Source organism: Acinonyx jubatus, chromosome C2 (genome assembly GCF_027475565.1).
Source record: "Acinonyx jubatus isolate Ajub_Pintada_27869175 chromosome C2, VMU_Ajub_asm_v1.0, whole genome shotgun sequence".
NCBI classification, from domain to species: Eukaryota; Metazoa; Chordata; class Mammalia; order Carnivora; family Felidae; genus Acinonyx; species Acinonyx jubatus.
This window is the reverse complement of record NC_069384.1, coordinates 145,148,499-145,164,932: the sequence shown is the minus strand read 5'-3', so window position 1 is coordinate 145,164,932 and position 16,434 is coordinate 145,148,499. Positions and strand designations below refer to the sequence as shown.

The following is a 16,434-nucleotide window of genomic DNA, read 5'->3' as shown; positions in this document are numbered from 1 at the left end:
AACAGAGGGGGTGGAGTGGGCAGCAGATGGAGCTGTGGCAGAAGGGTGCCTCCAGGGGCATAGCCAGGGCCCTAGAGGCCTGTCTCCCTGAAGCTGAGGAGACAGACTTGACTCAGATGTGCTTCCGGAGACTGAGGGGTAGGGGAACGAGATCCAGTGTTCCCTCACAGGCCTTTCTTGGGGTCGCAGCGATCACTGTCGCTCTCAACTCTCGTCTCTCCCCATGGCCTGCGACAGGGAGCTGCCCCCGCGTAGGACTGTTTGGGTTAAGGCCACGTGGCAGGTCCCAGAGGTGCGTTGGCCCCCTGGGCCGTGGGCTCCCCAGGCGCCGTGAGCAGAGGGCTTGGGGCCCAGCCCACGGGGGAGCCCCTGCTGCTGAGAGCAGGGAGCCCAGTGCAGGCTTGCGGGCGACCCCACGTGGGAGGCCTGTGTTTGCACGGATTGCACACTTGGGCGTGCAGTGAGAAATGGGAGTGGCGTCGACCTTGGCGACCTTGGTTTTGACTTCTTGGGGGCTGTGTGTTTCCGCAGGTTGCCAGAGCCCCCCCCCCCCCCCCCCAGCGCCCCAAGGTTGGTACTGGCGAAGTCTTCCCTTTTATTTAGAAGCCAAAATCAGTATTCAGGAGGTTCATTTTGTCCTGTTTAATTTCCTTATCCTGAATTTCCCACGGAACGAATTATTCAAGGATGAAACACGTTTGTTTAGAGAAGGTGGGGCGTGGAGGCAGTTCACGCCTTCGGTGCACACTTCCCGCCTGCGTGTGTAGGCCACCTGTCTCAAGCCGGTTTACTTATCTTTACGGGGGCGGTTCAGGGAGGCCGTGATCTGTTCATTCATTGATCCGTTCATCCGTCCATTTGCGAAAAGTGGTGCCGGGCACACGGCCGCGATGGGGACAGGACAGAGGCCCCTGCCCTCAGCCTCCGTCTGTGCACGCGTCACAGAAAACGAGGCACGTGCGGGAAATGTGCAGTGTGACCGCTCACTGGCACCGAGGAGACAGAGCAGGACAGGGTGAGAGGGTGCGGGGTGCCTGGTGGGGGGGGGGGTGCTGCCGTTTTCGACAGGACAGACCCCAACAAGGTGCAGCCTTCGAGGAAGGGCTTGAAGGAGGTGAGCGAGGAGCCACGGGGATGGCTGGAGGAAGGGTGCTCCAGGCAGAGACAGCAGAAGGCTCAGACGCCCGGGGCGGGAGCGGGAGCGTGAGGCCGGGGTCTTCTAGAAATCTCGTGGAGGCTCTGTGGCTGGGGCACAGGGGACAGGTCAGGGAGGAGGGGCCCGATCACTGGGGGGCTGCGCGGGGGGTGCGTGGGAGGGCTCGGGCTTTTACCTGAGTGAGGTGGGGGTCCGTGGAGAGTGGACGTGGCTTTGGCAGCCTCCCCAAGGCCGCCGTGAGGACAGATGGGGCGGGAGTGGCGAGGGCATGGGGCAAAGCTAGGGGGAGACAGACGGGTTGTCACTTTTCTCTTCCTCCCTCCTACACACACGTACGTCGAGTCTGTGATTAGCCAGCGTAAGTGCTCAGTGACGATGGTATCTTCGGATAAACGTATTTTCGGGTACAGAAAGTCTATTCGGGTTCCTTTCTGGGGACTCCCCTGCGCTCCGCAGAAATGCCTGCTGCCATGTGTCGAGGCAGCGGAAAACCACAGATGCTTAAATAATAGTACAGGGCAGGGGCCCCCCAGTCTCTGGGCCCCTAAGCAGGGATTCTTGACATTGGACGAAGATCTGGAAATTTTGCGTAAATGTGGAGGTTTGCAAATCTAGTGAGTGAGGAATTCTTTGGTCTGTGAAGCTCCATGTCTTGCCAGCCATCCACCTGAGGGGTGGGCTGTGGTGAGCACGGGGGTGTAGAGCCGTGTGGCCGTCCCACTCCCTCCCAGCACATCCTGCTCCCCTCTCCCCTGCGTTCTCTGTTACCCCCGCTCTGTCCTGTGCTGCTGGGGCTCCTCGCTTCACCCAGCAGAATACATGGCCTCCGTTCATCTCTTCTGGAACCTCACTTGAGAACGGTGGGTCCTTCTACCCCCGCGATGCCCCCCACCCTCCCCCCTGAGGTGAACAGACATCTTCACTTGCTTCTACTGTTGGTGGCTGTTGAGTGTCAGTGTGTCAAAGCATAGGCCTCTGGTGTCTCGGGGTTCACTCCCCTGTTCCCCACAGGTGGCCGATGGGGTCTGGGGCCTCTAATTCACTTGGCACAGCTGTGGGTGCACTGGACAAGGCTCTTCGTGGGCGGGAAATCCTAACGCCCTCGCCCTTGCCATCCCTGAAGCGGAAATAGAATGTGCTGCTCCCACGTCTACTTGCTTGGAAAGTCTACGTAGAGCTTCTCAGTGGAGTGCTGAAATCAGAAAGATGTAGAGAGAGTCTCTACAAGGGCCCTCCCTGGATATAGCCCTTCCTGGTCACCCAGTGTATTCCTGCTGTGGATGGAGCTGGGAAGGGTCCGGGGACCGTTGGCTCAGTCTTGTGAGGCCTTAAGTTTCCCTAAATCCTTTCAAGCAGCGACATCCATCCCCCTTTTGTATTAATTAAATGTGCACTCCATAACACCCACGATCCTCGTTTTTCCCAGAAAATACTTCTAAGAATCTCCACATTTCGGAGCAAAAGGTTGTAGTTCCTATACTCAGAGCCCCTTTGTTGGGGGTGGGTGTGGAGAGTCAGGATGTTTTACTTTTCCTCACTTATTCGTTTTTTTAATAGAGAGAGAGCGAGCCAGAGCTCACAAGCAGGGGAGGGGCAGAGAGAGGGAGAGAGAGAATCCCAAGCAGGCTCCACACCACCAGCACAGATCCCAGTGCGGGGCTCGAGCTCATGAACCATGAGATCGTGATCTAAGCCGAAATCAACTGAGCCACGCTGGTGCCCCTCCTCACATATTCTTTATATTGATCTAGCACATTCCATAAACTTGTTGATTGGGCTTGAAGTAACAGTTTTTTCATCTCCCTCATTTTATTTTATTTTTAAGTATTTATTTTTGAGAGAACACAAGCAGAGGAAGGTCAGAGAGGCAGGGGGACAGAGGATCCGAAGCCGGATCTGCACTGAGGGCAGCAAGCCCAGTGTGGGGCTTGAACTCACAAACCAAGATCATGACCTGAGCCAAAGTTAGAAGCTCAACTGACTGAACCATCTAGGTGCCCTAGTTTTTTTTTTGTTTATTTTGAGAGGAGGGGGGGGAGAGAGAGAGAGAGAGAGAATGAGAGCGCAGTGAGCACTGGGGAAGGGCAGAGAGAGAGGGAGAAAGAGAATCCCAAGCAGCTTCCACACTGTCAACACAGAGCCCAATGTGGGGCTCAGTCCCATGAACTGTGAAATCATGACCTGAACCAAAACCAAGAGTGCAAATGCTTAACTGACTGAGCCACCCAGGTGCCCTTCCATTCCCTTATTTTAAAAATGAGGGGCACCTGGGTGGCTCAGTCAGTCGAGCCTCTGACTTTGGCTCAGGTCATGATCTCACAGTTCGTGAGTTCCAGCCCCGTGTCGGGCTCTACTCTCAGCAAGGAGCCCACTTCGGATCCTCTGTCTCCCTCTCTCTGTGCCCCTTCCCCCTGCTCGCTCTCTCTCTCTCTCTCTCAAAGATAAACATTAAAAAAAAATTTTTTTTTCAATAAAAATGAGATCTCAGGTCGGTCCACTGTAAGTGTTATATGTAAGTAAACACACGGGCTTGTCTTTTAAAGTATTGCCTTTAGGCCGTGCCATATTTGGCTACAATAAAATGCCATCATGCAGTGCTTTATTACTACTTGAATTCACTTAGGCTGCAGCTCAGAGACTGCCTCCCCCCCTCAGGTCCCTCAGCTGTGGCTCTCGGAGCCCCTAGCCGGAGACACTGCTCAGTCAGCCTGTGGCTCTGTCCCTGGGGAAGCATGGCCCCTCTGCCCATCGCCCCCCTGTGCCCATCGCTTCCCTGTGCCCATCGCTCCCCTGTGCCCATCGCCCCCCTCTGCCCATCACCCCGCTGGCGCTGTGGGGGAGGGAGCCGAGGTGCATTCAGCTGCTCTCGTGGCCGCTGCCCCCAAAACTCCAGAGCTGGAGCCCAGTAACGTGGCACAGCTTCTTGATTGAGTCTGTAGGGAAAGGCAGTTAGTTCTAGCGACAGAAGTGACACGTTGGCTTGGTGCTTGTGAGCGCCGACATGATCGGGCCTGACGACCAGCTCCCCAGAGTGACTTTCTTTGATTCGGTGCTTCCCAGAAGCGGCATCCTACTGGAATATTTTGGTTCCTCAGATTGAGACCGGGTGTGAAATTAGTTTAAATGTATCAGTTGGAAAATCTTGCCTTATGTTTCTAGGTAAATCAATTTGTGGGATTTAAAATGAACGTCTTGCAGCTTGAAGACGAACCACGGCTTGGAAGTATTGGTTATTTGGCATTTTTTGGCTTCTCTCAGCCCCTAGGCTCATCAGTGAAAGTTCTTTAATTAGCCTATCTGTAAGTCTAGTGTTAATATAGTCTTTTCTCTATATTAAGGACAGGCCTTTTTTTTTTTTTTTTTTTTTAAGTTCATCTATTTTGAGAGAGAAAAAGAGCATGAGCAAGGGAGGGGCAGAGAGAGAGAGAGGGAGGGAGGGAATCTCAAGCAGGCTGCACACTGTCAGGCTGGAGCCGGATGTGGGGCTTGATCCCAGGAGCCCTGAGATCATGACCTGAGCCGTAAACCAAGAGTCAGATGCTAAACCAACTGAGCTACCCGGGTTCCCCAGGACAGGGTTATTTTGTTTGTTTTTTGTTTCTATTCAGCCCTGAAAAAAGAGTTAGCATAATGAGAAGGCATAATTACAGGTGATTTAATGGCAACACACACATTTATGGATATTCAAAGAAGAGCTAAGGAGTGTGGTCTCCCCCCGCCCCCCAGTGCTTTCATACCCGCTCAGCGTGGGGCTCACTGATTTCTGTGAACCTCAGGTTTGCAGGAGCGTTTTCTAAAGAGGAGGAGGAAGAAGATGCCTCCCACCTATCTCTTCGTCCCCCGTATGCCATAACCCGCTGCCACTTTGTGATTCGCTGTTTATTCCCAAATGGAATAAATGGAACTCCGAGGTCACCAAGCAAGAGAGCGGCTCTGGAGAGTGAGGAGTAACTAGGATATGAAGCTTCTGGGATTCTGGCTGTGTGTCAGGCTGATGCTTTTAGTGGGCTTCTAGAATCCCCTTCTCACCACAGCTTTGTGAGGTATGCATACCATCATCCCTGTGTCACAGATGAGGAAACTGAGGCACAGAGAGGTTCAGGTTGCCAGGCTGCTGAGTGAGGACGTGGAAGGACCCTCTGAGATCTCACGCAGGTCTTTAAGGAAGAACGTGGCATATTCCCCATGTAAGTGTGTGGTAAAGAAAATATGAGCTGTATGGTCCTACATCACAAAGTTTATATTTGTGAATGGGGCCAGGAGGAGGCAGCAGGAGGAACTCATGGATGTGTGTGGCTCTTGTCGGAAGAGAGGCTGATGGCAAGATGTGTAACCGGGCGAGAGCCTCCAGGACACTCCCGACTATGGACTGGAAGAGCTCACCACTCGGGGACACTAGAGCCATCGGAGGTGCGGTGGTGCTGTTGGGCACACTGGCCAGCTTGGAAGGGTTTGACTACCGAGCAGCCCATTAGCACAGAGGGCAGGGATGGGGGCTCGAGGAGCCTTCTTCTCTGGGTCCTGGGAGGCAGGCTGGCTGGGGAATGGCAGCCTCTTCTGCAGGGTCCCAGGGTCCTCTCCAGCTGCCACAGGCTCTGAGGCCATGAGAATGGCTGGCCCTGGAGGAACCAGAAACTTGCGGGTAGAACTGGGCCAGGGAGGGAAATCCGAGGTGACCCGTCTCTTCCCGACTTTCACTCCAGGTCCTTCTTGCCTGTTGGTGTCCTACCTGTGTCTGGTATTAGCTGCGATTTTCCACCTGCCCCAGGCTGTCTTCTCAAGCATCCGAATCTGAGGAAGTCAGGCACAAAGTGGGCTCTAAAACAAAAACTCTTATCAGTTCTGGCCATTTTCCTCCAAGGGTTTGAATCAGAAGAGGACGGACATAGCAAAGTGTACTTCTCTTGCCACACACAGTGTCCCTCCCTCTGTGTGCACAGGGCAGGGCCCTGAGAGACATCTGGAGCAGTCTGCTCTCTGCCAGGTAGGAGGAGGGACAAGGGTCCGCATGGGAGCATTCGATGGCCTGCCGCTTTGCTTTTAGGGAGATGCATTAATTCAGTTATGAGAGCTAAGGCCAGTTGGAGAAGCGGGGAGAAGGTGGTCCCTTGTGATGTTCAGTGTATCTGGTATACTGGAGCCATGCTATTTGTGTGTTTATGTTACATACAATCAGTTATACTCCTGGTAAGAGATTTAAATGCTCTGTGACATCTGTCCTTCAGTCCTGTCCACGGGATTATGAGTGACCCACAAATCTGTTTTTCCCTGATGGTCTGAGCTCGTGCAGTTGCCCACGTTCTTGAACATCCAGACTCCACTCTGGGAGTGATCAAGACCCCTAGACACGTGTGGGCGTGTCACCCTGGATTTACAGACCAGGTCTCTGTTTCTGTGGGTTGGCAGAACTGACTTTGCTGGAGTTAATGGAGAGTGAAGCTGCTGCTTCCAGGAATTTTCTTTCTTTTTTAAATTTTTTTTAATGTTTATTTATTTTTGAGAGACAGAGAGACAGAGAGAGAGAGAGAGAGAGAGAGAGCATGAACAGAGGAGGGACGCAGAGAGAGGGAGACACAGAATCTGAAGCAGGCTCCAGGCTCTGAGCTATCAGTGCAGAGACCAATGTGGGGCTCGAACCCACAAACCGTGAGATCATGACCTGAGCCAAAGTCACATGCTCATCTGGCTGAGCCACCCAGGCACCCCCAATTAAAGGAATTTTCAAGGGCAAGTTGAATTATACTTGTATGCATCTCCACATTGACTTTAGAAACTCCACATGTATGACTGCTCTCTACGTTCAAGTCCCATCTCTCCTCAGACCCCCTGACAAGCTCGTCAATACTGAGAGAAACACATGTCTCAGTGGACAAATTTTAGCTCTAGTTGATATAGATACTTGTCTAGCCTAAGAGGGAAGTACTGACCAGCCACATCACTTACCCTGAGTTTCCATTTCCTCATCCTTATTTGAAAATGATAATTATTGCCAAATGGAGTCGTCGGGAGGCCCCCAGGAATGCAGCCAGAAAGTGCCAACACACACGAGCACCATTGACACCACTCCTCACTCTTTCCAGTGGAGGAACAGGGGGCCCAGGGAGGGGACATCACTGACCATGTGTGGCCAAAGGGCAGCACCTTCCTTCCTTAGATGCACAGTGCACCAGATAATTGTCAGACTGGGAATGAGCTGGGACAGAGTGGTGAGGACGTGCACAGGTCGCTGAGCCCCAGGGCTGGAGTGTGGGATGCTGAGAAGGTACCTTACACAGAACAGATCTTGGCCTGGAGCCTGGTTCTTGGGGCCTCTGCCGGCCTGTACAGGCCTCGGAGTAAAGTGGGATGCTGCACCTCCACTGTGGGCACCTGGCCAGCCAGGCCAAAGCAAAGGCTGGATTTCAACCCTTGGTGGCCACTTTGTGCAGCACGTAAACTATGCAACAGCCCTGGGAGTTAGTGCATTTATAGGATGGTCATGTCAGCCTTCGGGGACTTGATGAACACTATGGCCCCTTTCCCTAGAAAATAGGGAAACCCACACAGTTTTTCATTGTTCCAGTGGACTGAGACCTTTCTACCCCTAATGCGTGGATCCGAGGTCAGAGAACCCACGATCTAGAGGCGGGTTGCTCATGTGGCTAGTGTCTGCCTCAGGTTGAGAGCAGTGTATGGTCTGAGTTCTCTAATTTCATGTGAACCACGAAGGTCTCTTGCTCTCAGGAAAAGGTAAAACTCATTTACATGCTATTTCAAAGTTGAAAAGAAGGTCTGCTGAGTCGGCCAGTCTGCACACCTGTACCTATTCCCTTTCTTTCTGCACATGGGCCCTTCCCTCAGCCCTTTCCTGCTCACCAGGCTCCTTCCCACCACAGCACTTTTGCACTGCACTCTTCCCTCTGCCTGGAATATTTCCTTCCTCTCTTTACCTTCTCAACTCTTCCCCGGCCCAAACGTCCCTTCCTTAGGGACAATTCTATTTCCAGGTCAACCCCTGCCGAAGGTCTCCATGGCACCGGGCACTTCTCTCTCCTGCCTTCATTATAGTTAGTTTTGTGCTGGATTGGCAATTAATGTCCACCTTTTTGTTCTCCTTGAAGGAAGAAAGTGGGTCTATTCACCGTTGTGTTTTCAGCACCTTGGACAGTGTCTGTCCTTCTCCCCGCCCCCCCCGCCCCCCCCCCCCCCCCCGTAGGGTTATGAGATAAATAAGTGGCCAGGGAGTGGCTTACCTTTGCAGAAGTGGGAGACAAGATGTCTGTTGCAGGAAGCTGTGTGGTTTCTCATCTTTATGTCTTTTGATCCCTAACTGCCCTTTTCTTGTGTGTCTGACTCTCCTCCTCTCTCCCTGGAGGTGTGCTGAGGCTCCTGGAACACGGGGAGGAGTACGTGTTTACCCTGCCCAGTGCCTATGCTCGGTCTATTCTCACCATCCCATGGGTGGAGCTTGGAGGGAAAGTCAGCATCAGCTGTGCCAAGACTGGGTACTCAGCGACAGTGATATTCCACACAAAGCCTTTTTACGGAGGGAAAGTCCACAGGTAGGAGGCGCCAGGAAGCCTTTGTCTTTGCCTTATCACAATACCCTTTCTTTCCTCCGTTAGAAGCTTGGGTTCCAGCCATGGGATGAGTTGGAAATCAAGATAAAGCTAAAAGACCTTTTTTTAAAAGAGGTACTCTTCTTTTCACCCCTCAACACGGTGCTTTTTTGAGCCCTTCCCACTCTGCACTTACAGTGAAATCCTTTGGTGATATATTCACAACACACACCAGCAGAATAGGAAGTGCTTCCATTTGTAAGAATAACCTTTCCCTTCCCGGGCCACAGTCTGTTTCCCTGCTCTGAAGCAGTTCCATCTGTGAGCTTAGACACTGCCTGAGAGCTCATTTCATGTTCAGTTGGATCCATTAAATAATCCCGAATCCTGTATCATCTCAGATCAGGGCTACTTCTTTTAGTAGCTGGGGAAGCCTGATCCAAAGAAATTGAAGGAAAAGTCTGCTGTTTGAGGGAAGCATTAAGATGTTTTTATTGCCATAGTCCTAGAGCATCATATAAGCAAGCTCCAATCTTTGCCCTTTTTCTTGGAAAGTGTTCTGTGTGGTTCATGTGAGGATGCCAGGGTGTCACCTGGGAAAGTGGATGCCTTTGGTGGCTGTTTTGGAGCCACATGCGCTGGCTTGCAAGAGCTGATGGTACGTGCTTTTCCACAGTCCCACAGACCATGTCTGTAGCCTGAGATCAGCTGTGGTGGGCACCACAGAACATGGCAAATGCTACAGATCAGGTCTCTTTCCCTTTAGAGAGCCAGTTGTTAAAACATTGCCAGTGCACCCCTCATACCCTTCTAGAACATACCAGAAGATTTCTGATGCCACCCACAAGCCTTTGCCTCAGCATCTAGCAGCCATGGTGTTTCTCAGACTCAGGGAGAAGGCTTCCAAGCCCATGTTGAAAATTCTAAGTTCAACTGAGCTGGGCCATTAGAAGGAAAGAAGCTTAGCTCCTTCCCACACTTGGCTGCTTTGGAGCAGGCTTTCCCATTTCTACTGCATTACTCTATGCAACAAGCTTGAAGGTGGTGAGGGAGGTGGGGGTATTCTTTCTCCCAGAGTTGGAGGCCTAGAGCTCCCTCAGACCAGGCAGGCGAAGTGAGGAGGGCACAGATCCCACAAAGGCCCCTTGTAAAAAGTGGTCCCTCAAAGCCACTGCTGTGAGTAAGATGCTGTTCACTCAATGCCAAGGGTCCAGGTTTTGCTCAGCCTTCGTTCAGGGAAATGTGCAGATGCCAGGCTGAACGTTTCCCCCTTTTTTCAACGTGATCTCAGGCGGATTGTGGTCAGTCCTGTTTGACCCACAGTTCTTAGTACACACCCAGGACCTGTTGGTGGTTCAAATGTAGCACTATTAGATGCTATTTTGGGGAGGAGAAGTATATACTTTATTTTTCTTGAATTGCTTGATTTTCACCCCAATAATAACATGTACCTTTTGTGTGTTTATCAAAATTAAGAAATTAACATTGCTGCATTGCTATTAACTAATGTACAGATTTCATTCAGATCTCACCTGTTTTTCTACCAATGCTTTCTTTTTCTGATCAAGAATATTAGGTCACAGTTTTAAGAGCTAGTCATTAAGCAAAATGGCAAAAAGCAATCCCTCCTCCTTGCCAACTCATAAAAAAAATCTGTAAATGTGAGTACACCTTTGGAAGCAAGTCTCTGTTTTGTTAATCTTGGAAAACATGTTCCTTTGACTCATTCATGAATTCAGGGTCACAGCAGAAGTGAAGCACAACCCAACCAACACCATTGTTTGTAAAGCCCACGGAGAATGGAATGGTACCCTAGAGTTCACTTACAGCAACGGAGAAACCAGAGTCATTGATACGACCACACTGCCAGTGTACCCCAAGAAGATCAGACCTCTGGAGAAGCAGGGGCCCATGGAGTCCAGGTGGGAGTCAGGTTGGGTTGTTTCTTTCCAGCTTAGCGATCCTTAGCACTTGACCCGAGGAACAGAGAAGAAGCCTCTGAAAGCCCAGCGAATGGAAATGGGCCAGGAATAGTGTTCTTCTCACTTGTTGGGGTGCTTGAATTTTCCACTGTATGTGTCTTAGGGGTAGACCCTTTGGGGTCTTTGGAGCTTTCAGTTTAGTTATTATGTTAAGTGTGGGGTGGGTTTTGAGGATAGCCTTTAAAAAAACTTTTTAAGTTTATTTATTTACTTTGAGAGAGAGAGAGCACAGGCTGGGGAGGAACAGAGAAAAGGAGAGACAGAATCCCAAGCAGGCCCTGCGCCATGAGTGCAAACTGTGAGATCATGACCGGATCCGAGATCAGGAATTGGATGCTTACCCAACTGGTCCACCCAGGTGCCCGCTGACAGTAGGCTTTTAATGCCTGTCCTAAAAGAGTTTGTCAACTCAACTGGTCTGTTGCTTGATTGCAGAATTAAATACAGAGTTGCTAGTCATCAAAGAACTGTGCATAGAAGCAGTGGGATATTTTATTTTTATCGCCAGATTAGCGACATTATTTTAAAAAAGTCAGCCATGGCAAGGACGTGATAAAATGGACACCCTGGGTCATATGCTCATAGTAAGAATGTGTGCAGGGTAGCTGCATGGATCAGTGGCTTCAAATGAATTCACTTTAATTTTGTATTCTGTCTTTGGGAATCTATTCTGAAGGAAAATTCTTAAGTTCAAAAAAGGTTTTAAATATAAAATAGGGTATTTTAAAATTTTACTTGTTTGTTTAAAATTTATTTGAGAGAGAGAGAGAGAGAGAGGGAGAGAGAATGCGAGCAGGCGAGGGGCAGAGAGAGAGAATCCCAAGCAGACTCCACACTGTCAGTGCAGAGCCAGACACGGGGTTTGATCTCACAGTCTGTGAGATCATGGCCAGTCAGATGCTTAACCGACTGAGCCACCCAGGTGCCTCTAAATTGGGTATTAAAAAAAACTGTAAACGTAAAAAAAAAAAATACACCCAACTGTCCAACATAGGAAAATGGTTAAATTATGGAGTATCCACCCAATTAGTATGTCTACTCCATGGTATGAATACATATAGTATTCATATAGCCACTTAAACATCCGTGCGATGTTTCTGCATGGATCTTCAGAAGAAGCAGCATCTTCTTAGAATATACCATTTTTATTTTTTAGTCCAGGAGGTTAGCAAACTGTGGCCCATGGGCCACGTCCAGGCCGTGGCTGATTTTTTGAAAGTTTTATGGGACCACAGCCATGATCATTAATTTACCTACTGTTTATGGCTGCCTTTGTATAGCATTTAAGCAGTTGTGATCAAGACCATATGGTCTACAAAGCCTACAATGTTTACTGCCTGGCCCTTTATAGAAAATGTTTGCTGACCTCTTTTAGAGGTCTCTCCCCTCTAAATTTGGGACCACCAGCTTATGAAGTGACTCTTCATGGGAGGTCCTGCCCTTGAGAGCACCCCCACCTGAGATGTCCTTGTGCCCAGCTTCTCCCAGAAGTTTCTCCTGCTGTAAAATTGGAGTGAGAGCATTATTCTCCTTGGGGCTCTGTACGGTGGGGCTCAGGGCAGGTCCGGTGGGCAGGCTGAGTGTCCAGTGGGAGCTTAACCCTTGTCAGTTGCCTAATTTTGGTCCCCCTCAGAAGGGGCTGCTCATTGTCCCCACTTTGCTGGCAGCCCTGTGTGGCCTTTCTCAGCTTAATCATCTGACACTCCAGGCTTCCTGCTATTCGAGGCCCTCTCATGGACAGGTCAGGGCTATCCACTGTGGGAGCATTCTCTGGCCCTGGATCTAATTACAGAGTGTCTGCTTACTCCTGGCCACAGAGGTGTTGTTAGCCCCACTCAGGGAGGGAATCCTCGCTGCTGAGAATTCTGATAGTTCCTTTTATGCACAATCCCAAGTGGCCCTGATGCATTTACGTGAGGAAGTGCACGGGTGATGGTGTCTCGCTTTGCCTCAGTCCCTTTCCTCACCCTCTAGAATGGAGTATGAATCAGGGATGGTCCTGGGACATTCCTGAGGGTGCGGAAAGCTGCACATCAGGAGCCAATCTAGGCTGCCTTCTGCAGCGAATGAATGAGTGAGTGAGGCAGAGAAGTAATTTTCTGTGTAGACCTGGGGGAGATGATGGATCCTACCACATAAACGCACACTCCCACGTGGCCCTGTCTGTAACTCCTAACGGTGGAATCCCCTGGGAACAAGCAGCCATCGCTCGTATTTACCAGTTTGCTGACTTTGGACACCTCACCTTATATGGATCTTGTCTTTCTCGTTAAAATGGAGATGGGAATATAGCATCTATACCATTGGGTTGTTATGATTAAATGAGCATTTACATATGTAAAATGTTAGAAATATGATAAATGCAATGAAAGTGTCTGCTATTATTGTTGTTTGTAACAGCAGTGGTATTAATACTGGTTCCTCCTCCTATTACTAGATTCAGTTCCTAGACACTCAGCCCTGAGAAAGTCATGCTGCTCAGGATAAGAGGAGAGTGGAAACTTGGGGCCTGTTGGCCCTGGGTTCAAATCCTGGCTCTAGAGGTCTTTGAGGCACCTGGAATGAACTAGCCCTAACAGATGGCCCACCCAGATGCCCTCCCCGCCGCAGCTCTGGCCCCCTTGCTGAGAACTGTCATTGCCAAACGAGCTGTCCCTGTCTGACCACCTCCTCTCCTCCATGCGTCTCCAGGAACCTCTGGCAGGAGGTGACCAGATACCTGCGGCTGGGGGACATTGATGCTGCCACTGAGCAGAAGCGGCTCCTAGAGGAGAAGCAGCGGGTAGAGGAGCGGAAGCGGGAGAACCTGCACACACCATGGCGGCCCAAGTATTTTATCCAGGAGGTAACTCTGCCACCTGTCTTTGGGGACTTGTCCCAGGTGAGGGGCGGATGGGTCGGTCTTGCTAATGCAGCAGTTTGTATGAATGAGGATGGTCCTGGGAAGATTTGGGGCAGCTTGGCTCTGGCTTTGGGCCAGGCTGTCCTGTGACACTTCCCTCTGACATCTTCCATCAGAATAGCCTGTCAGCCCGACAGGGGGGCAAGGAATGAATGGGATTGCAGATCTGGATGCTGTCCTATTAAAAAAACAGAAACAACAAACACAGCCCCTGCTACTTTATCATCAGTGACAAATTAGCCGTGAAGCATCTCACAGCCTGTCTGCACAGCCGGGGGACTGGGACCTTCATGACTGAGAACAAGCGCCCTCTCGGAGCCCTGCCTCCCGTGGGCCAAGTGGGACGGGTGTGAACTGCCACTGTCGCCCGGAGAAGTGACACCGCAAGGCAGTCATCTCCGCCAGTCTGCCCACCCACTGGGCAAGAGGGCAAGGCACCATGTGCCCGGTTGAGGCTCTTATGCTTCTAAAGTTGTTTGTGGAGCAGTTGAGGAGCATCCTGAGAACAGAGTTGCAAACGATGGAAGGGTAAGGAGCCACAGCTTTTAACGCAGGCCCTCAGGGCCTGGCAGCATTGTTGAGGGAAACCCCCGTGAGGACTGGTGCAGACACAAGAGTCTGTGAAGGGCCCGGATACCATTTAACCTCCAGGTGGTCATCGACGGTCTAATTCTTCACAAGAAGCCACAAATCTGAATTTTTATGACAAATCTGATATTCACATGGTATCAAGGAATCTTCAGTTTAAACATAGAGCCAGTCGAGATCTGTCTAAGCTTTCTTTGGCCCCGGGACTGCTACTGTCCGACTTGTGCTGCAAGGAAGGGTTATTCTGTGTAGCAGGAGGGCTGATGGGGGTGTTAATGACTTTGAGATGCCCTTACGCTCAGGAGCAGAAGCAGCTGCTGCTCTCCCCCAGGCAGCAACTGGGGCTGTGGGTGAACAGAGACTTCGAGGTTGGCTTCCGATTCAGACAGGAAGCCTGCTTGAGCAGACTGCCTTTATGAGACTCTGAGCGGGAACCACGTCTGGAAGCCTTGCCTCGGTGAGGTGAATCTGTTCTCCAGAGAAACAACAGAGCTGAATGAAGACCCTGGGAAAGCCAGTGGGTATAATTCAGCCCCAGCCCAAAGGCCTGGGAACCCAGGAGGGGAGCCAGTGGTGTAAATGCTGGTGCAAAGGCAGAAGAGATGAGCAATCCCAACTAAAGAAGGGAGGCAGAACAGAAAGAGGAGGGTCAGTCCCTCCTGCCTCTACCTTGTTGGTTTTCAGACCCTCAAAGGCTTGCATAATGCTTATCCACTGTAGGGAGGGAAATCAACTTTACTGAGTGCTTATCTCGTCTGGAAACCTTCATGGACACACTCAGAATGTTTCATCTGGGCACCACGGTGAATCAGGTTAACACATAAAATTAACCATTAAAAAATGCTTCAAGGACCCTTCTGTGTGGTGGATCCAGTTTGCCTGGCTTTTGTGAAAAGTTGGCCATAAAACAAAAACACACACACACACACAAAAACCCTAAAAGGCAACAACAACAAAAGCACAGCTCTTCTTCCTGGGTTTAAGGAAAACCAGTATGTTCGTAACAGAAAACTTGAGGATATGGAAAGAATAAAAATCATCCCAATACTAGAATTGTTACTATTTGGCACATTCCCTTCTAGTCAAGCCCCAGATTGTGTACATTTTGACACTCGCCCTTTTCTGCTGGTTGGCGTCATTACTCACGTGTGCGGATTCGTGGCCACCTCCTGCTGCAGGGAGCCGTGGTTGGGCACTTCCCTCCAGGCGGGTGGGCTGTACATCACTGATCAGGAAAAATTCCTCAGAGGCAGGCCTTGCCTTTTCTCTCGTGTCCGTTCATTGCACCACCCTCTTTTTCTTTCTTGTCCCACTGTTTCAAAGGTGTTTTTTTGGCCAACTAATCTTATATGATGTAACCCGACAAAGCCCCCCTTCTTTGGTTAATCTTAGTTATTTTTTGGGTTTTCCTCCTGACATGCCAAAATGTGAAGATCTTGTCTCACAAAGCAGCCGGGCTGAGGAGGGGTGGCGAGACCGCCGGCGTGGTGTGGTGGTGAGCTCCCAGAACAAGACGCACACACGTATTAGTGGCAGTCCTGAACAGATGCTAATGGAGCACTGCTCTGTGTGGGACTTGGCTTCTAACGTAGCAGAGGCTGCGAGCTACCTCTGATTCTCCCCTTGCCCAGCAGAGAGGTCTTCATAAAATGTCTCCTTCTTTCTCTTACAGGGTGACGGCTGGGTATACTTCAATCCTCTTTGGAAGGCACACTGATGGGGTGGAGGTGCAGCTTTCAGAAATAGCTCTGTTTTTTGTAGGAATTAAAGTGGTTCAGTATCAAGGTTCTGCTGGCATTCACGGAGACCTCTTGTTATCCTTCAAGAAATGGTACCTGAGAGAGAACTTATATACTGTGAAAAATGCACCACCAAACTACTAGTGGATTGGATTTATTCAAGAGCCATTTGGGGCATGTGTGTATACAGTTTGTGTGTGAGCTCCCAGTACACTGTATGTTCACACACACACATGCACTATATGCCCATGTCTGCTGGGTATTATTACACATGTAAATACTGCACTTAACCAAGATTTAAGTGGGTAATTATGAGCTCCTTTTTATCAACGAGGTTTGAAGTTTTCTATTTTTCACTTTGCCAAAAATGTTTTGCACTCACAAAAATACTCTCGGGTAGTCAACTCCTGTCAAAACGAAGGTGAGTTGGCATGGCCCAGTTGATGTCCATATGGTAGAAAGTGGCTCATTCCTGGTGGAAGTGTAGGTGGCTGTTACTTCACAATTCTTGTTGTGATTCCCACCTCCC

At 50.3% G+C, this 16,434-nt stretch overlaps 1 protein-coding gene across 3 annotated transcripts in view; it reads left to right on the top strand.

Moving 5' to 3' along the window:
- Positions 1–15,953, top strand: part of OSBPL10 (oxysterol binding protein like 10) — a 305,981-nt gene extending 290,028 nt beyond the window's left edge. For all 3 annotated transcript variants that reach the window (XM_027040852.2, XM_027040851.2, XM_027040849.2), the window contains 4 exons: positions 8,511–8,697; positions 10,434–10,616; positions 13,368–13,521; positions 15,839–15,953. In XM_027040852.2, coding sequence (XP_026896653.1) covers positions 8,511–8,697; positions 10,434–10,616; positions 13,368–13,521; positions 15,839–15,883 — 569 coding nt within the window. In that variant the 3' untranslated portion in view covers positions 15,884–15,953. The remainder of the gene's footprint in view (positions 1–8,510; positions 8,698–10,433; positions 10,617–13,367; positions 13,522–15,838) is intronic.
- The last annotated feature ends 481 nt before the right edge of the window (positions 15,954–16,434 follow it).